Source organism: Manis javanica, chromosome 10 (assembly GCF_040802235.1).
Source record: "Manis javanica isolate MJ-LG chromosome 10, MJ_LKY, whole genome shotgun sequence".
In the NCBI taxonomy this organism is placed as follows: Eukaryota; Metazoa; Chordata; class Mammalia; order Pholidota; family Manidae; genus Manis; species Manis javanica.
In genome coordinates, this window is record NC_133165.1 from 85,361,052 (window position 1) to 85,384,617 (window position 23,566).

At 44.6% G+C, this 23,566-nt stretch overlaps 1 protein-coding gene across 1 annotated transcript; it reads left to right on the forward strand.

Moving 5' to 3' along the window:
* The first annotated feature begins 7,552 nt into the window (after nt 1-7,552).
* KRT1 (keratin 1) lies at nt 7,553-13,187 on the forward strand. Its single transcript, XM_017669832.3, has 9 exons — nt 7,553-8,183; nt 9,276-9,490; nt 9,802-9,862; nt 10,265-10,360; nt 10,526-10,690; nt 10,822-10,947; nt 11,525-11,745; nt 12,267-12,301; nt 12,392-13,187. The coding sequence occupies exons 1-9, from the start codon at nt 7,611-7,613 to the stop codon at nt 12,691-12,693; spliced, it is 1,794 nt and encodes a 597-aa protein (XP_017525321.3). The 5' UTR covers nt 7,553-7,610; the 3' UTR covers nt 12,694-13,187.
* The last annotated feature ends 10,379 nt before the right edge of the window (nt 13,188-23,566 follow it).

Consider the following 23,566-nt stretch of genomic DNA (forward strand, 5'->3'; position numbering starts at 1 on the left):
AGGGTGGAAGCCAGGTCCATTTTGTGAACACAGGCAGAGTCACTACGATAGGAGCAGTGGGACTGAAGTAGAGGCCAATGCTGGGAAGGGAAGTTTCATACCAATGGGTTCATGGAGGGCTGGAAAGTAGAACAGGGCTAGGGGACAGAGTGGTGGCAGGGACTCAGGTAAGGCCCCTCCAGATGGGGGACTAGTCTGCTAGAACCTCAAAGATCAGAGAGGGTGAATGTGTGTGAGTGAGAGGGGCAGTCACACAGGAGAAACTGAGCTGGGGAGACAAAAGGCTGAGCCCATTAACCCAGAGCGGGTAGTCATGGGCAGGAGCATCTTTAATCCATGTCCCTGCAGAAGCGTAAATGCAGAAATTCAAGGAGGAGCAAGTTAAGCTGTCACCTTATCCTGCGCAGTATTTCTGAGTCTGTATGAAGGAGTCAGGATAAAAGATGTGCCCTACTTTCTCATCCTCTGAAGGAATGCAGATGGAATTTGGATATGGGATTCATTCAAATATGACTGCAAAACCTATATTGATAAGACATTGTGTTCCCAGGCAGACACACACCTATATTCTCTCTGAGAAGTTTGTCCCCGTCTCAGCTATCTTGGCCATGCACCTGGGGGAATGGGCTGGGAGAGGGAAGGTGGGCAAAGGGGCTGCCCAGAGGGAAGGAGAGAGGGTCCAGAGACATCCAACACCTTAGGCTTGAAATAAAAACCGAGAGCATGAGGACTAGGATGGGAAGACAGGGATGAACAGCAGTGGGTATAAACATGATTCAGTGTTCAGCTGACAGTGAAAACACGTGAGCCACCAGGGTGTGGTGCTTGCTGGGGACAGGGACAGGAAGAGAGCAGTGTGCAGAGCCTGTTTTGGTTCTTGAGGACATAAGTAAATAGGAGCCCATTCAGGCCGTGGTGGTGGGGAGTCAGAAACCCGGCCACCTGAGGACAGTACAAGGCCCTGGACACCTGGGAGGAGATGTGACAGCTCAGTGTAGAGCTGTGAAGAGTTTCTCTAGAAAGAGGGGTTGAGCCCAGCTAATGACCCAAATGGACAGGTGGGAAACGCAGCAGATTTGTTTCAATATAACAGCACCTTTCTATTGATCCTGAGACGGGAGAGGCCACGTGGAGAGTTAGCACATTTCAAGCAGAGATTGGCTAACCATTTGGCAGGAGGTCGCTGGAGGGAGTGAAGGATGTGTGGGGATTTGCCTAAGGCAGAGTTTCACGTCTTTGCTGCCCTAAGTGTTCTTATGATGGAGCCTGAGAAAAAAGGAATTCTACTATTTTATATTTGGGAAAATCAAGGTCAGGTGCCAGGGGAGAATCAAGTCATGGAGAGGCCAAGGGCACCAGCCAGGGTTGTACAATAAACTCAAGTTTTCTGGTACCATTGGAATTATTCCAGGGTGTGGATTTAATTATCTGCAGATTCATGCATGTGTGTATGATGCTCTTAGGGAATCCAAATTGGTTCTGGAAAAAAAACCACTCTAGGGCAAGGTCATTCAGGTGATTGGCCCAACTTTCTCCTTCTGGGCAGGAATTGGGATTGTTCGAGAAAAATTAACCCTGACTTTTCTCTTCAGAAGCCTTGACCATGTTAGTCATGGAGGACTGGGGGTTGAAGGAGTGGTAGGTGGAGGGAACTGTGTCCCTGAATCCTAGGAATATTGGAACAGAGGTTCCATAGAGCAGGGACATGATAAATAAAGGCCAAGGAGAGGAGTTAGCCAAGGAGGATCTTGGACTCTAATGAGAAGTCTCCAAATGATATTCTGGGCCTGAACAGTGGGAGCTGGTAGTAGAAGACACTGGGAGGTTCGCTGGTACAAACAATATTCCTGTTAGAGACAATGAGGGAGCCCACAAGGAGCAAATGTCTGTTACCTTTAGCTCATCCTAGTGACCATGAGCAATTCCATAGCCCTTTGCCACACACAAAATGCTTCTACCTGCATTATCTCATAGGGTTCTCACCGGCCCTGGGAGAGGGCTGGGGACACTGCATGTGGGGCTCCATCCCTGCTTCTGGTCAATGCTAGTCCCACAAGGCAGACACTCGGTGGGAGAGCCAAGCAGGCCCATCCATTAAGCACAGAAGGAGCAGGCGGGAGGGGGCATAGCACTTAGGGTGACTCCCAAGGAAAATGTGCCAGCTGCTCCTCCCTCTGAGGCTGGGGCAAGGCGGGGCACTCTGGGAATCTAAATTTAATTCCATTAGCTTTTCATCTACATAGATTTTGATCGTTGGACGTGGTGAACAGGAGAAACAAAAACTGGCTCAGTAAAATTCTAACTCTGTCTGACCTTGGACAAGATGTGTGTTTCTGGGTGTAAGGAAGTCTTCTCAAGAATGTTGCCTCACCCTCAATTACCAGCCCTTTGGCCCAGCATGTATCTTCAAATTATGAGCTGCGTGCTCTGACAGTCCCTCTTCAATCAGCTCATTCAAAGTAACTCTCGTTACTTTGCTGGCCCCGCTGCCCTAGGTCCATCAGCTTGCTTGTCAGTCCTGGGAACTGTGTGTCTTTGGGTTGATCAATGCTCTGTTGCAAGGCCGAGCTGGGAACTTGGCATCTTGAGAGTTTTCTGAGTATGGAGGAGCGTCTGAGAATCCCTGTGCTGGGCCTGGAGGGCTTCTGGGGGTTTCCAAATGCACAGCTTCCATGTCTACCCCAGGATACTCAGCCCTTGGGGAGGTCCCCTTGCAGAGCAAGCATTCCACAGAGTAATTGCCAGTCTAGCCGGGCTCTCTGTGGCTCAGGTGGTCTCGGTATTCCTTTCTGCATGTGATTCCTTGCTGTATATTACAAACTTAAGGACCCCCTAAAGCTTTTTTCTGCAAGATGGCCTCATTTCAAGAACTTAAGCTTCCTTTTCAGGTCTCCTCACCATTTCCAGTGAAACAAAGCCTTGTCCCAGAGATTGTCCTGACTGTTTTATCATCTTCTGGGTCTTTCCAAACCCAAAGGTGAGACAGAAACTCTCCTCCTCCTTCTAACTATCATCTACTACACTTCAGTTTCCCTGTAAAATAGATATAGTCTTTATTTTACAGATGAGGAAACATAGGCTCAGAGAGGGTAAGTAGCATGCCTAGGATCGCACAGCCTGAAATTTGCAGTTGGGAGCGGGACCCGATCAGGCTGGCTCTGTGCCTCAGAGCAAGACACCTCCACCTCTCCTCTCTTATATTCTCATCTTTGGCTTCCTCCTTTCTGGCCTCAACTCTGCTGCGGCCTTGCTAGTAACTCCTGGGGCCTCCTTCCTTGCTATCTGTCCTGAACAGTCTGCCCTAGTTCTGTGCCTCTCCCTCTTAAATAAGAAGCCTTGGCTCCTCCTCCACTGGATGCTGGCTTTCCACATCTCACAGAACCTCCCCATTGTCTGTGATGTCTCCTCTATGCCTCCCAGGCTTCAGCTTTCCCCACTCCCCTGATTTCCTTCCTACGTCCCTGGTAGAGTCCCTCAGGGCTGGGTGGCTTGTCATGGCCTGTATCTCTTCAATTTTTTTCTCAGTCCCACCCCTCAAAAAGCTCTCAAAACATCACCACACCTGCCCCTGCTCATGCCCATGGCCTGCCTGTTGTAGCCTCATCTCAGATCAGTTCTGAAGTGGATGTGGGGCATTAGGATTGGAAGCATCCTGACACTCTGTTTTCCAGCATGATGGGGGTGGTACCCCTTAGGTCCAGGGACTGTGTGGGAGGCTGGGGAAAGAGGGGGTGTTAGGAGGGTACCCAAAAACGTGGCCAACTTAGTGTTGCTTTCAAAAGGTTTACAGTGCAATTGAAGGACCAGCAAATGTGTGCATTTGCGTGCACAGCCATATGTGAAAATGAATGAGTTGGCATATCAATAGGCACTTGAATCTGGCAGCAACTGAACTTAGAAAAAGAAACCAGTGAAGGAGTTGAGTGGTGTTAATCAAGGAAAACTCTCTGGAGGAGCAGGCCTGTTCACTGCCAAGCAAAGCAGAGAGATACACACATTTGCCCTCAAGGCCTGATGGACCAAAATCAGATTCAGGCCCAAATGCTTAGGACTTGAGATCTTAGGTGCCCCAGAGCTTCATGAGAGTAGGAGTTTGAAGTAACTCACTGAAGCAACTGGAAGTTCTTTCCTAGAAGAGAAGCATCTAAGTGGGCTGGGAAGATGCAAAAGAAGAGAGGAATAGGGAAGAAGAGGGTTGAATAGTCTGGCAAAGCATGGGGGTGTAAAGGTCAAGGAGTGCAGCTTGGCGAGAGGGTGGGCAGGCACACTGTGGGTGATGGAGGCAGGCCAGTGACAAGAGGAGGCCCAGGGGGTGGGGATGGGCATATACTCAGAGTTTGACAAGCTTGGCTTCTCGGTCACCAACTAGGGACCTTTGTCACATATTTTAACCACTATGAACCTATGTTTTCTTTAAAATGAGGCTAATGGCTACCACCATGTGGACCTCGTGTCGTGTTTAATGAGATTGTAGCTCCTAGTACACAGTTGATGCCTGTAGATGTCAGTGCCCCTTTCCTCTTTGTTTTGTATTTTATAAATGCAGAAGACACAAATAAGCCAGGAGTGAGAATGTGTGGTTCACACCTTTTTTCCCGCATTTGCTTTGTAATCTCCCCACATACCCATCACAGTCCTGGGGACAGCATAGGAGATGATGACCTTGGGTAGCTGGCAGCATTGCAGTTTCCAGCCCTACTGGGGTCCCTCAAAAGTGAGGGTGGAAAGAGAATAGGAGTTTGGCTTGGAAATTGGAGGATTCTCAGGGATTGATAGCATGATGGGGACAAATTTTGTGACTTCTTTGGGGCTGCCTTCTCACTTCTTTGATCAGCATTCAGATGGTGTGGTCTTTGTGTCCCTGCTGGTGAGGATATTCTGTGATGCTCTGCACACTCGTTTATAGGAACCAGTTCCACTTGCCCATCCTTGAGCCTCTTCTCTAGTTGAGGAGGAGGAATATTTGAATTGAAACCAGAAAACTCAGGTTCTAGTCCCAGATGTGTCTTTTCCTAGCTGGAGAGTCTAAGCCAGTCACTTATCTCTCTGAGCCTCAGTTTTCTGTTTTGTAAAATGAGTTGAAAACAGCTTGATACTTGGTTCTCAGGGCTCTTGGGGGTAGTGTTCACATATGTTCTTGGTCAGGTGCACTGTGCAAATGTTAGCTGATGGTGATTTGTATGCCTTCTGGTCCCTTCTAGTCCCTGGGACTCTTCCCTGCAGGTAGGAGCTCTGTAAATTACTTCTCAATTGTCTCACCATCCACCTCTTGGATTTTTCTCAGTCAGTTTCTTAGTCTGGGATGGAAGATCTGCAAAGATCTGTTGTTGGCTGGCACAGGTGGGCATGAACACACACATGCATACACACATGCATACCCCTCCAAAATGCTAGAAGGAATCAATTGTGCAGAGTGATTTCTTTCAGGAAGGAGTATGCTGAACTAAAAGAATTTTGATTGCCTGTCAACAGATGATTTGGCAACAGTCATTACCACACCAAGACCATCCCAGGTCTCATTGTTCCCAGTCAGGAACAAGACCTGGATTACTCATTCTCTAAAGAGATGTCTGGTTTGGCAGCCCCAAGGATGTCGGTGTTAGGACAGAGGACTTGATAATAGTGCTATGGAGATGGGAGGGAGAGAGGGGGAGCCATGGAGGGTGAGGAGCACTTTTTGGAGGAGGAGGGTGGAGAGCAAAAACTGGAGAAGAGGGGACACAAGGTTCAGTGGTGAGGAGTGGGCTGCAGAGGACTGATACTTAGCTGTCCTGGTCAGAACCACAGGGAGAAGAATGGGATGGTCTTCACAGACTTCCCTTTTCCTCTACATCTTGTGTTCCCTGGTGCAGATGTCCCACACAGGTGTATGAGTTACCTGTCAGAGTTGCTTAGAGACATCCAAAGTTAGTGCTGACTTCTCCTCATTGAGTCTTAAATTCCATGTTTACATGCAAGTGTGGGGAGCATGCCAGCCTTCTATTAAATCTCCCAATGAAAGTCTATGCGGGGTTCAGGTCTTTCCAGATCTCAGTGTCACTATTATCCATAAGATTGATAAAGTGTTGTTCTCCAGGAAGGCCCCTGGGATTTCCTGGCCCATTGCCATGCAGTTTCTGGGTATTCTTGCACCTGGAAGGAAGTAAAATCTCCCCATTGACATCTGTGCCTCTCCCCTTCTCAGAGAGGAAAGAAGAAACGTTACTGAAGTCCTTGCATGCCTCTGGAGCCAAAGATTCAAAGGGATAAAAATGGGCCTCCTGTCCTTAGAGCTTCTGCACTGGGACTGCTTCCTGTGCTGTCTGGCTTCACGCATAGCAGGCAGCACAGGCTGAACTCAGTTGCTGGGCTGTCATGCAACATGCTGGTTAGGGTCTTGCACACTACAACTTAGCATCCTTTGTTCAAATCCCAGCCATGTCACTCACCATCTACATAAACTTGGACAGGCTATTCAATCTCTGTACCTCAGTTTCCTCATTTTTAAAATGGGTACCATCTTAGCATCTATCTCAAAGTTGTGAAAATTAAGTAAGTTAACTCATATAGAATATGTAGACCAATGCCTGGTGCACTGTCATTGTTTCATAGCTATTATTACTATTGTCATTACCAGAGTCATTACTACAGTCCAGAAATAATTATAATTTCTCAGATCAGGCTTTCCAGACTCCCCTCATTGTTCTCCCTTCCAAATTCACATTCATGTCTCCATATAGCTTAGTGTGAGGCCTGAACCACATGTTACCTCCACCCTTTTACTTAACAAAATACAGCTTCTATCTACTCATCTCACTGTCCCATGTGTTTTTCAATGTGCATTTGCATGCCATCACTTATACCTGTTTTCTGTTGCATGTGTCTCTGTCTCCTGCCCTGGTCTACCTTTGAGGAAAGGGAACATCTGGAAAACTTAGAAAAGCACATATTTTACCTTTCTGGCCCTTCCAAAGCACCTACCCATCCATCCTATTCCATGACAACTTCTCTTCTAAGGTGAATGCAGCACATTTATAAAGCTTACATTTAATAAAGAATAACCTCTTTTAATTTTTCCCTTATTAAAGCTCTTACTCTGTGTCAGGAGGCGAAACTTGGTGAGCTCTAGGGTTTGGAGGGCAGAGTTCAGAAATGGGTTGGAGAGCTCCTTCTGAGATTCAAGCTTGGGGAATTGCACCTGCTGTGCCTGAGGAGAGAATGGGCGTAGTAGCTTACAAGGGTGAAGAGAGAATGGGATCTTAGAGATCTTTGTGACAGGAGGTTGTGAAATCCTACCAGGTGGCAGATGTGGGGTCCTATTTTCCCCAAGTCACAAGCCCTTGAAGAGAGATTTGGTCTGATAAAATGATTACCACACTAGTGATCTTGCATGTACAGCAATTTTGAGAGCCATCCTGGGAGTTAGGTGTGTAGTGTTTATCGTATTGTTGAGGCTCGTAAAAATCTTGTATGGCTGCAGGCAAGCCAAACCCTTGAGAGGCACTGCATCCCGCTGACTCGAGGACCAAGCCCAATTTACTCCTGATATATAAGGGGAAGTGTCTGTGCTTGAGGTAGAGGAGTGTTAGCTCCTTCCCTGTTTCGACTTCGCTGCTTCTCTCTAAGCCAACATGAGCAGACAGTGCAGTTCCAGGTCTGGGTATCGGAGTGGAGGAGGCTTCAGCGCTGGCTCTGCTGGGTTGATCAGCAGCCAGCGCAGGATGGCCAGCAGCTCTGTGCGCCGTATTGGTGGAGGTGGTGGGAGATTTTCAGGTGGTGGAAGATGTAGTGGTGGTGGGGGTGGTCTTGGAGGTGGTTTTGGAAGTCGGAGTCTTGTTAACCTTGGGGGCAGTAAAAGTATCTCCATTAGTGTGGCCGGAGGAGGTGGACGTGGTGGTTATGGTGGTGGCGGCTTCGGGGGTGGAGGTTTTGGGGGCGGTGGTTTTGGTGGTGGTGGTTTTGGTGGCGGCAGTTATGGGGGCGGTTTTGGTGGTGGCGGCGGCGGCTTTGGTTTTGGCAGTGGTGGTTTGGGGGGTGGTTTGGGGCCTGTCTTCCCCTCTGGTGGCATACATGAAGTCACCATCAACCAGAGCCTTCTGCAGCCCCTCAATGTGGAGATTGACCCTGATATCCAAAAAGTAAAGTCTAAAGAAAGGGATCAAATCAAGACCCTCAACAACCAGTTCGCCTCCTTCATTGACAAGGTGAGTTTATCTTCTCAGTGCCCTGGGAGAGCTGCTCCTGCTCCATTTGAGACTGGGGCGGCCAAGACTTGTTTGGGGTTGGCCTCAAGTTTCTGTATTGGAATGATTAAAAGGGTATTTTGTGGAATTGTCTTTTAGGAGGTATGTTAGAAGTATGCTTGTGACTAAGCTCTCTTGGACAAAATGGTCTGTGGTCTACATAAATGGTGGTCAATTTGATATCACCTTGAAGGTTTTTAAAAAATTCAGCTCTTGAGCTGAAGTGGGACTCAGATATATTGAATGAAAATAATAGAAATGGGGCTAGCTCAACCTTCTAGGGTGCAAGTAAGAGCCCTGGAAAAGTCTTCCTAACTATAGAAAGAAAGTTAAGTTGAATGTGAAGAGAGAGCCTTGTGGTGTTGCAGCAGAAAATACATAGTAACTCAGTACCAAACGTCTTCTGCTGTCAGAAGGGTAGCTCTGCTCTCTGAGAATTTTACAGTGGTACCAGATCAAGGTGATGAAAGATTCTTTTATACATATGTTTCCAAGTATCTGCTCTGGAAAAACATGTGAACCATTTTTTACTTTTTTGCTTAGTCATCAGTAATGGTGATTTAAGGGTCTCCACAATAGACTTGGAAATCAGTTCTGGATTTTCCCAACATACTTTTGAACTGTGTACACTCAGCAAATGCAAACCTATTTTTAAGGTGATCTATGTAAAAATAAGTGGAAGGCAAATCTCTTAAGTATCATGTATCTACTTCAAAGTGCAATTGCAGTAATTTGATATGTGCTTTACTATTAGGTGTTTATGTGACTACTCCCTTCTAACATTCTCACTCAAGCAGTACAACAATTGCCATTCTCAGGGAAATTAAAAATGAAAACTTCTCTGATTTAACAGTGAGTTGGGTTTTGTTATGAAGGTGATGCTGACTTGATCATCTTTTTCCTACTTCCTTGGTTGTCATGGCTAGGAAAACAGGAATTGAAAAGATGAGTTTCCAAATGAGGCATGGTCCTTGCTGTGTAGTAGCCCTTGGGACTCAGTGGCCATAAGACTCCATTGCTGCACCAGTGGGTAATGGGGTCTTGTGTTCTTAGGTGAGGTTCCTGGAGCAGCAGAACCAGGTCCTGCAAACAAAATGGGAGCTGCTGCAGCAGATTGATACCTCCACGAAGAGCCGCAACTTAGAACCCTACTTTGAATCATTCATTAACAATCTTAAAACTAGAGTGGAGCAACTGAAGGGCGACCAATCACGGATGGATATGGAATTGAAGAATATGGAAGACCTGGTGGAAGACTACAAGAAAAAGTAAGGAAACCTGGCTGGACCATTCTTCATTTTCATCCTAAACTTCTTCTAGAAAGTGGCAAGCTAGGACCAGGGGAATACGTAACAATGTCTCTTCTTAGGTTCGAGGCAAGTCATTGGCATTTTTGGAAATCATCTTCTCAGAAGCTAGAAATAGTTTAGTGATTTTATTGTTCAGAAGAAAGGGGTGTCCATGATGTCCCAGGCTAGTAATGGGAAAGCAAAGACAGGCAATGCCGATTTTGGTCTAGAAGCTGAACTTCAGACCTTACCTTCTGTGAATCTCCTAATGACTTCTGATTGCCTTGCAGGTATGAAGATGAGATCAACAAGCGGACAAATGCAGAAAATGAATTTGTGACCATCAAGAAGGTGAGCAAATTCTATGGGATGGATCTCACATCTGAAATAAATATTAGAAGAGGGTCTCCAGTTACTAAGCAGAAAGAAGTTGTGATGAACCAGGCAGTAGACCAGATGAATAGGTGAAGTTGAGTTTTCCCCATGTGGCCATGGACTGGGCTTTTCCAGGCACGCTGCTTCTCCAAATTTCATAGCACTTTGTGTAGTAAGCAGGGAGGCCAGTTTTCAGCAAGTCATGCAAGCTCCCTTGTAATTGTGAGGCCTAGGGGTGGGGGCAACCAGGGATCATGATCTGCCTGGGACATACAGGTATGTAGTTGACCCCAAACACTTCTTGGAAAATCCCCTCAGCTGGAGAAAGGAACTTGGCCTGGAAAGAATATGGCTTCATGGTGTCTATTGTTTCTCTAGGATGTGGATTCTGCTTATTTGACCAAGGTGGACCTTCAGGTCAAAGCTGACAACTTGCAACAAGAAATTGATTTCTTCACAACACTTTACCAGATGGTAAATCCTCTAATTTCAACCACATTTAACCAAATGGGAGAGCCTTTTAAGAACCCACCACTATCCAAAGAATAGAGATATCCCTTCCATCTCCTGATGCCTCCTTTTGTGCAGGTTGTTTTTGTTTCAGCACTGTAAGAGTCACTGAACTATTATATCATGCAGGAGCTGTCTCAGATGCAGACTCATATCAGTGAAACCAATGTCGTCCTGTCCATGGACAACAACCGTAGTCTGGACCTGGACAGCATCATTGCCGAAGTCAAGGCTGAATATGAGTCAATTGCTCAGAGGAGCAAGGCTGAGGCTGAGACCCTGTACCAGAACAAGGTGAGTGGGCTGAATGCTTAGCCAGTTTTCCTAAAATGTCTTGGCTTGCTATCTTGTGTTTTCTCTTTATTTGTGTGTGTGAGCCATAGTGTGCTCTGCCACATGTAAGTGATTTGATCTACCATTTTTAGTATGAAGAGCTCCAGGTGACTGCTGGCAAACATGGAGACAATTTGAAAAATTCAAAGATGGAGATTTCTGAGCTAAATCGGGTGATCCAGAGACTTCGATCTGAAATTGAGGGTGTCAAGAAGCAGGTATTTGCTTCTTCCTTCTACTGCTCATCTATATGGAATGGGGGAGAGGAGACCCTCAGGTAATTGGAGGGCAATTCCCTAGTTTTGAATCCTGCAATCCATACCAAGTTTATATGATTATCCTAGTTCCTGTGGTGACTATGCTAGTTTCCAGAATTTAGCCATCATGCTGAATTTTCTTTTAAGGGAAACTTGTGAAAATGATCTAGTAGAGAAATAGATGTCATGGTCATGGGTGATCTAGTCCATGGTGCAAAATGAGATTTGGGAGGTGGCGAGTGAGGGGAAAGGCAGCTAGGAGGCTTCAGGGTAGGCATTTAGAAGAATGTCAAGTCTGTAAGGGGTAGTGGAGCCCAGACTCAGGGCCAAGAAAGGCTGGTGCATCACTTTGAAGGGTTTTAAGGAAGTCCATACAGTGATGTGCTATCTCATGAATGCATGATAACTTAAACTCTCATGGTTCTGTTGGACCCAGGGTACTGGCCTACAGGGATGGAGAGATCAATCTGAGATAAGAGGGCCCATGTGGGGTTAACTAATGTGACAGTGGGTAACGTGCTGGATTCTCTTTTGTCAGATCTCTGGGCTGCATCAGTCTATCAGTGATGCAGAGCAGCGTGGTGAGAAGGCCCTCAAAGATGCCCAGGATAAGCTGGCTGAGCTGGAGGAAGCCCTGCAGAAGGCCAAGGAAGACATGGCCCGCCTGCTGCGTGACTACCAGGAGCTGATGAACACCAAGCTGGCCCTGGATCTGGAAATTGCCACTTACAGGACCCTCCTAGAAGGGGAGGAAATCAGGTAAGAAAGGGACTGCAGGCATTTTGGCCAATCCTTATGTGCTTCCTCCCTTGCAAGCTGACTGCTATTGAAGATGCAGCCATGTGACTGCAGCTTGTCCTGGATGTGGGGAAAGGAAGGGCACCATAGCACAGGAGGAAAGACTTGGTTTCACTTTGGGAGCCAGAGTCCCAGACTTTTCTCTTTTGAGGGCTATAGCATCTCTCCGAAGCACTTTGAGGTGAAGCAATTCATTTTTCCTCTGGGCTGGTGCATATCGTCTGGCCTGAAGTTAGTGCCTTAGAGAAACCTGAGCTAGCCGCCAGACTTGCCTGATTGAAATGGAGATTTCTGCCTGTCTGTGCTCATGCCCAGAAAAATCCAAGAGTCTTGGAAGACCAGAGGGGCCTGCTGTAGGTTTCAGATCCGGTGGGCTGGAGGTGCCCCAGACGGGGAGGGTCTTTGCGATGGTTCAGAGGGCCTGGGCAAGGGGGCCCTGAGGCTGGAGAGTCACGAAGGATTTGCTTTTCTTTCTCTCACAGGATGTCTGGAGAGTGTCCCCCGAACGTGAGTGTGTGTAAGTACAAGTTGATTTCTCGGGGGAACGCGCAGATTTTCTGGGTTGGACAGGGAGCTGGGGTTGACAATAACCGAGGATCCCTTGCAGCTGTGAGCACCAGCCACACCAGCGTCAGCGGAGGAAGCAGCCGGGGAGGCGGCGGCAGCGGCTACGCTTCCGGCGGCAGCGGCGGCGGCGGCGGCGGCGGCGGCGGCAGCTACGCCTCCGGAGGCAGCTCTGTGGGCTACAGAGGCGGCTCTGGAGGAGGCGGTGGCAGCTCCGGCGGCAGGGGTTCTGGCGGGAGCTCCGGAGCAGGCCGGGGGTCCAGCTCTGGGGGTACTGCCAAGACCTCTGGAGGCAGTTCCAGCGTGAAGTTTATTTCCAGCAGCTATTCCCTAGGGACCAGATAAGAGGGGCGCTCTCTGGTTAGCTCTCCTTCTCCATCACTACTGAGTATGGAGACAAGGCCAAGCAAGGTCACTCGCCCCAGCTTAATTGGAGTACCCATGGTTAGTTTACACTGGTTTATCCTAGTCCCCCAGCTCTTTCCTTTCTGCTCTGCTCCCCAAAGAAGTTTTGAGATCAGTGGCAGTCTCAGTCCTCCGTCGATGACCCTGCTTTGTGCTTTGCTGGAGAAATAGCTCAGCAATGACCACTACACAAGTTACATTTCAAAGTCAGCCTGAGTGTCGTGTGTCAGCCAGAGGAGGGCTGGTTAGAACCGCAGCTTCTTTGCTGGAACAAATGTCCTTGAGAGCTCCTTGTATCCTATCTCTTGAACCAAGCTCTGTGCTGCTTTGGTTTTGTACATAAGGTGTAAGCAAGTTGATTACCTTTTGTGGAGAGGTCTTAAACTCCCCATTTCCTTGTGTTGCTGCAATAAACTGCATTTGAAATTCTACAAGAGTCTCAATCTCCTTTGTTCATGGTACTGTCTATCCTGGATGGGAGATTTGTGGGAGGGAAAGAAGAACCTAGAGCCTCATGGCACAGGGGGAGTTGGGACACGTGAATATGATGGGCAAGATGGGCAAGCCAGTCAGGTGACATTTAATTTTAAGCATTTGACATTTAAGTAGAACAAGGTCTTTCTCAGAGGGGTGGAGATGTCATGGAGAAATGGAGAGACTGGGGTGTTCATCTGAGAAGGCTTTCTTGAAAAGGGTAGCGAGCAAACAGCTTGGGAGGGAAGAGTCTGGCATTGAGAAGAGGGCAAGTATTGCCTGGCAAGGTAGTTGTTCATGTGGAACAGCCAGTAGTGAGAGGAGTGGAGGCAATGCCGGATGAGCAGCTGCTAGAGCCAGAGCACAGACTTTGGCCTGGAAGGTCAAGAACCAAGGAAGGTGATGGGAAGCTGGGTATCTATTTCCTCTCTCTTTTAGCCACTACCCAAAGCTTTGTTTAATCCAAGAAGTTCATTTGTGGAGATATAGTCCTTACTTGTGAAATAGCACAACAGGGTAACCGAGTGATCAGGAGCCTGGACATTTGGATTCAGATATGCTTGGGTTTGGATATTACCACCACTATTTACTACATTTGTGATAATGTGCAAGCTAAAGAACTTGCTGCACCTCAGTTATACTATCTCTAAAATATGGATAATAATGTCTGTCTCAAGGGAATTATTGTGAGGATTGAATGAGACTGATGAATGAACACGGCTTAGCGCATAGTAAGCACTCAGTGGGTGCCAGTTTTAATGACATGGTGACACTGATGACCTGGCTATGGTAACATTGCTTGTCAATCTCCAGATAGCTCAACAGAGGCTTGCCCTAAGGAGCAAATAAACGTCAGCTTTCCAGTTGTTCTATGACCATGAAAAAATCAGTTAAGTTATCTGAAGATCAATTTTCTTAGCTTCCAATTAGGAAAGTCTTCTCAGCTCCAGGGTCAATCAGGGCTGAACATAGATCAACAAGAGTATTATGTAAGAACAACTCAGTGCGCTCTATCCCTCCTCCCCAGTCACTCCTTCCCAGAGCTGCTTCCTGTCTGGATGGACGTGAAAGTCTGGAAAGCATTATGGTGGATAGAAAGAACAAGGAACTTTGATTCAGAGGGTTTAATCCACTGTGGCATTTAAGGGGCTGGCCAAGAAAACTGATTCACAGCTTACTGGATGTGTGGATCCTTGGACAAATAACTTGATCTTTCTGAACCTCAGTTGTCTTGTAGGTGAAATGGGAATGGTAATATTTGCTTGATTTGCTTGTAGACATCAGGAGGATAAAATATATAATGTGAAAATGCATTATGAACTGTGAATATGTCATACAGGAAGTAGTTAAATGAAATTAAAAGGGAATGACAAAGAAGTAGAAGAAAGTGGCTGTCAGGGACACCAAGGAGGTAAGTACCTTGACATGGTCACTGTGGCCCAGGGACAGCTCTGCAGCAATATGGAATTGATTTCATTAATGCACCCAAGTTGAATCTGTGTCTGGGGCCAATATTTGTGAACCAAACACACAAGTGTGTGAGCAGAATGTCCATGTATCGGTTTGTGGGGGAACCTACATTTTCAGTAACTGAAGTGCCAAAGCCTCCCCATTCTGTTATAAAGATACCAGGGAAACTGAATTAGCTGTAAAAGGTGGCTTGGTGCTTGTGGATTTAGAACAATGGGAGTTGGTGGGTCTTGAGGATGATGGTTTACTTTCCTCCATGGGAGAGCAGACCTTTGGGGGCACCAGATTTGGCACTGGGATACTGTTGAATGAATTAACTAACACTCTGGCACACATTTCCTAATTTCTTTCTTAGGTTACAACTTTCTTTAGTCACATTTCAGTATTGGGAATGTCCTTGTTCATCTGGACTTGGGTTTTCTTGTTAAAGTCAAACATGAAACAGACCACAGCAATTTGCAGTAAAACTTATCAAAAGTCCTTGTAAGGTCACAGGACTAAATGGAAATCCTGTGTAAGTCAGTATGTAGTGAAGAACTAAATTGAGTAAGATCAAGTGCCCAAATGCATTAGTACTAGAAAGCTAGTAAAGGAAAAATCTGGATTCTGTTCAGTTCAATACTATGTGTGAAGGCCAAGGCCAAGCACTGGGGATACTATGATAAGTGAGACACGGTTATTGCTCTCAAAGAGCTTAGAGACTTGGGTAATGGGAAGTATGCAAGCATGTCATTACAATCACATGGCTCATGCAAGGATAAAAACACACACAAAGTATAGAAATGGTACATACAGAAGTGAGGGTGATTAAAAATGGTGACTGGCAGGATTTTAGAGCATAAATAGGAGTTTGCCAGGTAGACAAGGAAAGTCAAGGCAGACAAGGACATTTAAGTCAAAGAAGGATACTCCAGGCAGGAGGGATAATATGGTTAAAGACACCGAAGAGTGAAATTTCATGAAGTATTTGAACATCTGAAGGAGCAGGAAGTTAGTGACAAGAACTGAGGGTGAAGAATTAGGTCCAATCAGGAAGGGCCTCATAGGCATTCAACAGAGTCTGGACTGTAGTTTGTGAGTCTGAAATTCTCAGATGGGGTTTTGGAAACTACTGGCTTATTACAAGCTACTATGCACGGTGCCAATGGGAGACAAAGGTGTTGCCTTACTGCTTAGTGGAATAAGAATTTAGCATAAACCACAGTTTGTCTTGTATCTGAGTATCCCCTAAGAAATCTTACCTGCATATGGGACATCTGCTCATGGAAATGTCACTTTCCAGGTATTTCATCACTGAAATAGCTGTGATAGGTGAGAAGGAGCCTATACTGGGATTTCCATTTATTTGTTTATTATTGAAGTATAGTTGATGTACAATACTATATTGGTTTCAAGATACAACATAGTGATTAAACAGTTATATATATTATTAAATCCTTACCCCAACTAGTGTAGTTACTATCTATCAACATAGAAAGATGTTATAGAACTACTGGCTATGTTCATTCTCTATGCTTTACTATCATCCTGGTGACTAATATATTTTATGATTGAGGTTTTGTGCCTCTTTATTCCCTTCACCTATTTCACTCACTCACTTCAACTATTCCCCCCATGGTAAACATCAGTCACTTCTCAGTGTCTATGAGTCTACTGCTGTTTTGTTCATTTTATTTTGTTTTTAGTGAAATCATATGGTATTTGTCCTTCTCCATATAGCTTATTAAATTTAGCATAATACCCTCTAGGTCCATCCATGTTGTCCCAAATTCTTTCTTCTTCATGGCTGAATAATATTCCATTGTACATATATACCACATCTTTATCCATTCATTTATTGGTGGGCACTTTGGTTGCTTCTATATGTTGGCTATTATAAATAATGTGGCAATAAACATAGGGGTGCATATATCTTTTTGAATGAGAGATTTGTTTTCTTTAGGTAAATTCCTAGAAGTGGAGTAAGTAGGTTGTATGATATTTCTATTTTTAGCTTTTTGAGGAACCCCCATATTGCTTTCCATTGTGGTTGTACCAATTTACATTCCCATCGACAGTGCTGGAGGATTCCCTTTCCTCCACATTCTCACCAACACTTGTTATTCTTGTCTTTTGGATAGTGGCCATTCTAACTGGTGTGAGGTGATATCTCACTGTGGTTTTGATGTGCATTTCTCTGATGATTAGTGATGTGGATCATTTTTTCATATACTTGCTGTCCTCTGTTTTTTAATCAGGTTATCTGTTTTTTCAGTGTTGAGTCATGAGTTCTTTGTGTATATTGGATGTTTACCCCTTACTGGATAAGTGATTTATGAATATATTCTCCCATATTGTAGTTTGCCCTTTTGTTTTGTTGATAGTTTCCTTTGCAATACAGAAGCTTTTTATTTTGATGCAGTCCCACTTGTTTATTTTTGCTTTTGTTTCCCTTGCCCAGGGAGGTATGTCCAGAAAAAAACTGCTCATGTTTGTGTTCAAGAGATTTTTGCCAATGTTTTCTTCTAAGAGTTTTATGGTTTCATGTCTTATATTTAGGTCTTTAATCCATTTCAAGTTTACTTTGTGTATGGAGTTAGACAGTAATACAGTTGTATTCTCTTGCACGTAGCTGTCCAATTATCCCAACACCATTTATTGAAGAGCTGTCTTTTCCTCATTGAATGTATATTCATGGCTCCTTTATCATATATTTATTGACCATATGTGCATGGATTTATTTTGGGACTCTCTATTCTGTTCCATTGATCTATGTAGTATATCTTGATGTCAGGGTGCATAATACCCCCAGCTTTGTTCCTTCTCAAGATTGCTTTGGCTATTTGGAGTCTTTTGTGGTCCCATATTAACTTTAGGATTATTGCTCTAGTTCATTGAAAAATGCCATTGGTGTTTTGATAGGAATTGCATTGAATCTGTAAATTGTTTTGGACAGGGCAGCCATTTTGACAATATTAGTTCTTCCTACCCATGAGCATGGGATAGAGTTTCATTTATTTGTGTCTTCTTCAATTTCTATCATCAGTGTTTTACACTTTTCAGAGTACAGGTTTTTCATCTCCTTGGTTAGGTTTATTCCTAGGTACTTTATTGTTTTTGATGCAACTGACATGGATTTGTTTTCCTGATTTCTCTTTCTGCTAGTTCATTGTTAGTATACACAAGATTTCTGTACATTGATTTTGTATCTTGCAACTTTGCTGAATTCAGTTATTAGTTCTAATAGTTTTTTGGTGGAGTCTTTAGGGTTTTGTATATATAGTATCATGTCATCTGCAAACAGTGACAGTTTTACTTCTTCTTCACCAATTTGGATGCCTTTTATCTCTTTTTCTTGTCTGATTACTGTGGCTAGGACTTACAGTACTATGTTGAATACTGGTGGTGAGAGTGGGCAACCTTGTCTTGCTCCTGATCTTAGAGGAAAAGCTTTCAGCTTTTTTGCCCATGAGTATGATGTTAGCTGTGTGTGTGTCATATACGGCCTTTATTATGTTGAGTTATATTCCACTTTGTTGAGAGTTTTTATCATGAATGGATGTTGAATTTTGTCACATACTTTTGCAGCATCTCAAGAGATGATCATATGATTTTTATCCTTCATTTTGTTAATGTGGTATATCACATTGATTGATTTATGCATATTGTACCATCTTAGCATCCCTGGAATAAATGCCACTTGGTTTGATGGATGATCCTTTTGATGTATTTTTGGATGTGGTTTGCTAATACTTTGTTGAGGATTTTTGCATCTATGTTCATCAGGGATATTGGTCTATAATTTTCTTTTTTTGTAGTGACTTTGTCTGGCTTTGGGCATTAGAGTGATGTTGGCCTTAAAGAGTGACCTTGGAAGTATTCCTGCCTCCTCTATTTTTTGGAATACTTTAAGAAGTGTGGGTATTAGCTCTTCTTTAAACGTTGGGTAGAATTCAACTATGAAGCCATCTCCTGGACTTTGGCTCATTGGGAGTTTTTTGAGTACCAATTCAATTTCATTACTGGTATTGGTCTACTCAGATTTTCTATTTTTTCCTAGGTCAGTATTGAAAGGTTGTACTTTTCTAGGAATTTGTCCATTTCTTCTAGGTTGCCCAATTTATTGGCATATAATTTTTCATAGAATTCTCTACTAATTCTTTGTATTTCTGTCGTATTATTTGTACTCCTTTTTCAGTTCTTGTTTTGTTTATATAGGTCTTTTCTCTTTTTTTCTTGACAAGTCTGCTGGAGATTTGTTCATTTTGTGTATTATCTTGATGAGCCACCTCTTGGTTTCATTGATATTTTCATTATTTTATTATGCTCCATTTTATTTATTTCTGCTCTTTATTATTTCTGTCCTTCTACTGACTTTGGGTTTCATTTGTTTTTCTTTTTCTAATTTCTCTAGTTGTGAATTTAGACTCCTCATTTGGTACTGTTCTTCTTTCTTGATGTAGGCCTGTCAATAATGAGATTTAACATGAGACAGACATGGTCAGATTGGTGTTTCAGAGGGATCTCCCAGGCCAGATTGGAGGGGCCCATATTGGAGGTAAGAAAACTTGTTAGGGGATTATTGCAAAGGTGAAGGAGAAAGATGATCAAGTATTGCACTTTAGGTCAAATCCTTAATGGTGGTAGAGTGGCCAGAAATGAGGATGATAATCTACATTCCAGAGGTAGTTAAGAGCCTTAAATCATCAGGACTTGGTGATGGACTGGATAATGGCTTAGGGAAGGGAAGAGTTGAGAGTGGCCCCACATTCCTGGCTTGGGTAATCACAAACTATTGTAAGAGGGTTAATGGGAAAAAACAATGAGTTAATGCTTTTGAGGTGCCTCTACCCTATCCCTGTAATTATTGGAGTTAGCGAGGTAAATTGTAGAGTCAATTGAAGTTTGAAACTTAGAACAAACCATCAGATAACTTAGGAAGAAGGGGTAGGAAGAGAATTGCAGAGGACTCCCAGTAGGCAAGCCATAAATTTAGGGAAGAAACTTGCTTGAATGGAGAAAACTTAGAGGTCAGATAATTTTTCATGGCTAACCAGCCAAGATACTGAGGACCCCCCAGATCTGGTGACGACCTTTTTAAGTTTGAGACTCCAGTATTTCATCCTTGGGCAGGTCCAGTGTGGATGTGATGCTTGGTGCTTATCTAAGTAATAGTATTCAGAAGGAGGGAAATCTGGCAAGTATAAGTGTGTGATAAAAATTCTCCCATCCCCCCCCCTCCCGACCGGGTATATGTGCACATTCAAGCAAAAATGTACACATGTGTTTATTCTCCTTTCTCAGATGTCCTGCCACCCCGACCTCTCACTCCCCCCACACCTCCCGGCAGACTTGACTGTCTCCACTCCACTGGGATTTGAATTGCACGATTTTCAGTAGATAAGCCTTTTAGAATCTCTCTGTGGTTTCTGCCCATATGCTGTAGCCTCTGACTGAATTTCAGTGCTTTTGCCTTTGCCTTGAGATACCTGCACATTCCTTCTCTTCCTGTAGATCCATGTGTCTCACTCCTAGTGTCTGAACTGGAAGGACAGAATCCTTCCTTTCGCTCACTGGCAGACTGAGCCTTGGGGCTCTCCTTGAATGGTCACAGCGTCGCAGCCATTAGTTCAGTGGCTAGTTTTTCTTCCATAACTGGCCAAAGTTTCTTTCCATAAGTATGTGACTCTCACACAGCCACCTCTCTAATACAGTTTTGAGATTCATCTAACTTTAGAGAAGAATGGGCTTTCCACCTGCACTAACTGCATCCTCTCCCACAATTCCAGGCTTAAGACAACCATCTAGTACCCCTGGGAAAACAGCAGAATCCCACAAGTCTTCCTGCAACCCTTGCTTATCATGTCCTAGCTCAGCTTAGCTCAATTGTGCTATCCCACTCTTTCCCTTGAGGGAGGGTCTTTACTAGCCTCAGGGGCTGTTCATTAGCTCTTGGGAATTCTGCAATACAGTCTTAAACCAGTGTCTATGCTTTGCTTGGAATTTTAGGAACCATAACCTCTCAGGAGAGTCATCATTGGAATGGGGACCTTCCAGTGAAGGTTAGTTAGTCCCTTGGAGGGACTGTGAAGAAGTCTCATACAGCTGCCCTGTTTTATAAAAAACATGTGTGGGAAATTTGGCAGGGACATTATGGACATTGATAAAGGTATATTTCGAAAAAGAATATAGGTCAGTTATACTAAAGATGTCTATTCATTGCCTTCTGTTTTATAACAAAAGTTAAAGTAACACCCTTTTACTGTTAGGAACAGAAAAACTGGTAATAATATCATGTATATTTCACTTTGTGAATTCTCAGGAAGGACTTTTACTTTTTTTTACTTTTTAAAAATTTTGGTATCATTAATATACAATCATACGAGCAACATTGTGGTTACTAGATTGCCCCCATTATCAAGTCCCTGCCACATATCCCATTACAGTCACTGTCCATCAGTGTAGTGAGATGCTATAGAGTCATTACTTGCAGGAACGACTGTTTTAGAAAACATAATGCAGCACCAGATGTTGGCACCAGTCAGGGAGAATCAGCATGTGCTCACCAGCTACAGTTGTAGGCTGATGCAGACGTATTGTTTTGGCAACCTGAACACTGTGAACAACTCTGCCATTGACAAGACAGTTTTCCTAAAAGATGAAAATTCCTGTAATCTTCCTAATGAAAAGAAAATACCTCCTTCTTTTGATTTACACAGTGGTTGCATTCTTTAACAACTCAGTATATCTGAAAACTGAGCTAAACCACTTTGCATGTGTATGGGATATGAAATTGGGTGGAGCTGGGTTGTGGGCTGAACCGTTACAAATGGTAGGGCATTCAAAAGTTGTTCAGGAGGTCTAGCCTAATCTGGATCGCGCTCACTACATGTCATTATCAACCTTCCATATCACAGTGACAAGCAAAAAATGTCCCCGCAGATTCCCAAAAGATCCCTAGGGCACTATTACAGCTTTAGGACATTTTATGACTGAGGACATTTTTAGAGCATCCAGGGGATAATATGAGGCACATATTTTCAACTGAACCTTTTTTTTTCTGTATGTGTGCATGTGTGTGTGCTGGTACTGAGGGGGAGGAGTTGTGGAAAGGCCATATCTCTGTCTCAGAAAGTTATTATATGGACCCCTGAATTGTGTGGCTGTTTTCATTAGTTTCTATTTCATTTGCAATTAAAGAAATTAATTTTCTTAAGAAAGGGAGAGAGACTGGAGAATCAAGAACAGAATCCCACAAAGAAAGAGAAATTGGTAAAGAGTGTGAAGGAGCAGGCACTGAGGATGGGCAGAGTGAGAACGTGGTGTCATGGAAACCAAGAGGGAAGCACAGTTACACAAGCAGCAAGGAAGAGATGCCAGGTGTGAGCAGAAGTTTCCTGGAGGAGCTGTAAGTTGAGAAGAGCCTAGAAATATGGTCAGGATTTGGTAGGAGGAAGGAATGAAGTGGGTACTACAGGCCCCTTCTCTGAAGAGGGTGTGCCTAGGAGGCTGACTACAGTTGGAGGCCAGAGAAGTGGTCTATAAATTTGCTTCCTGGAGCTGCAGTTAGCCAGAGTCTTGTGCCAGGTGAAGGGGAGGGTATGGATGCCCATGAAACATTTGGGTGGTGTCATCAATTTTTGGTTGTTTGTTGGAAGGATGGATACCCAAGCTGCTCTGGAATGTTCTGTGTCACTGTGTTTGCCACTCCCATAACTGCTGGAGGGAACGAGGCACTCCCTGCCAGTCCATTATCAGAAAAATGGCGCACTCTTAGCCAACCTGTGACCTTTCCAGGTTCACATAGGCTTATTTCCACCCCTCCCTGGTGCTACACCCAGTTTCCAATCTGTCAATAGGCCCTGTTCTGTCAAGACAGTTTGGAGTGTCCTCTGCTGGCACAAAGACTCCTTTACACCCAGGGATGGTACCTGTGTTGGTCACCTCAAGGCAGGGGCTCGCAGGGGCAGTGCCTGTGCAATTAGGGTATTTCAGAAAGCTATTTGGGAATAACGAAAAGACTTTTTCTTAGTTCTGTTCTGTTTGTCAGAAAGATGTAAGGAAGCAGCTAAATCCCTCTTCTGGTAGTGGGAGAACAGTCTCCCCCCAGCTGTTGAGCTCAGTCTTGTGTGTTTGGAAAGTTTGAGTGACCCTGTTGAGAAGCTGGTGTGAGCTCAGGGGCTAGAACGGGGCAGAGAGGGGACTTGAAAGGAGATCAGAGATGACTGAGGGTGGGTGTGATGGTCACTGTCACTGATGGTGAACCACACCATTGTTGTATGGAGGAGGGCCAGGCCTGTTCTTGCTCGGAAGTGACAGGGGTCACTGAAGAGGACATTTCACCCAGGGTCAGTTGTCTGGCAGAGGTAGGGGAGGCCCTGTGAGATGGCGACTTAATCTCCATTGGAGATACCTGAGTAGACTGGCCTTTCCCAAGGCACGGGTGCTTCAGAAGAGTCAAACCCTGGATGGAACCACTTCCACCTTGAGTCCCCGTCCGTCTTCCCCAGAATCTGCCCAATTCTTCTTCCTCTTGTTTCCTTCTGCAAGTCTCAGGTTTAACTTCCATAATAGTTGAACCAGTTATTTTAAAAAGTGTTAAAGTTTGGTCTTGGTTTGAGCAGATCTCATAGGTGATTTGGAGAATGTTTTTGTTTGTTCAGTTCAGAAAATACCAGAATTCAGTCCCTGAGCATGGGTTGTTCATGGCATGGTGTGCTAACTGCCAGGGTGTGCTTTGAATTCGAAAAGCTCCTCTGGGCTCCAGGGGGAGGGCCCCAATTTTGGCTCCTCATTGCCCAGAATCCTCTCTCTTGGCTTGATAATGCATCAACAAGGTTTCCACTGTGAGGACATTGGGCTTCAAGTCCAGGTGTGCAGCAGGACCCTC

Excerpts from the sequence above, each read along its gene's own strand:
- KRT1 (XM_017669832.3), top strand. The coding sequence starts at position 7,611 with ATGAGCAGACAGTGCAGTTCCAGGTCTGGGTATCGGAGTGGAGGAGGC. Across the intron at positions 10,948-11,524 it reads TTGAGGGTGTCAAGAAGCAG|ATCTCTGGGCTGCATCAGTC; the intron begins GTATTTGCTTCT and ends CTCTTTTGTCAG. Across the intron at positions 12,302-12,391 it reads TCCCCCGAACGTGAGTGTGT|CTGTGAGCACCAGCCACACC; the intron begins GTAAGTACAAGT and ends GATCCCTTGCAG.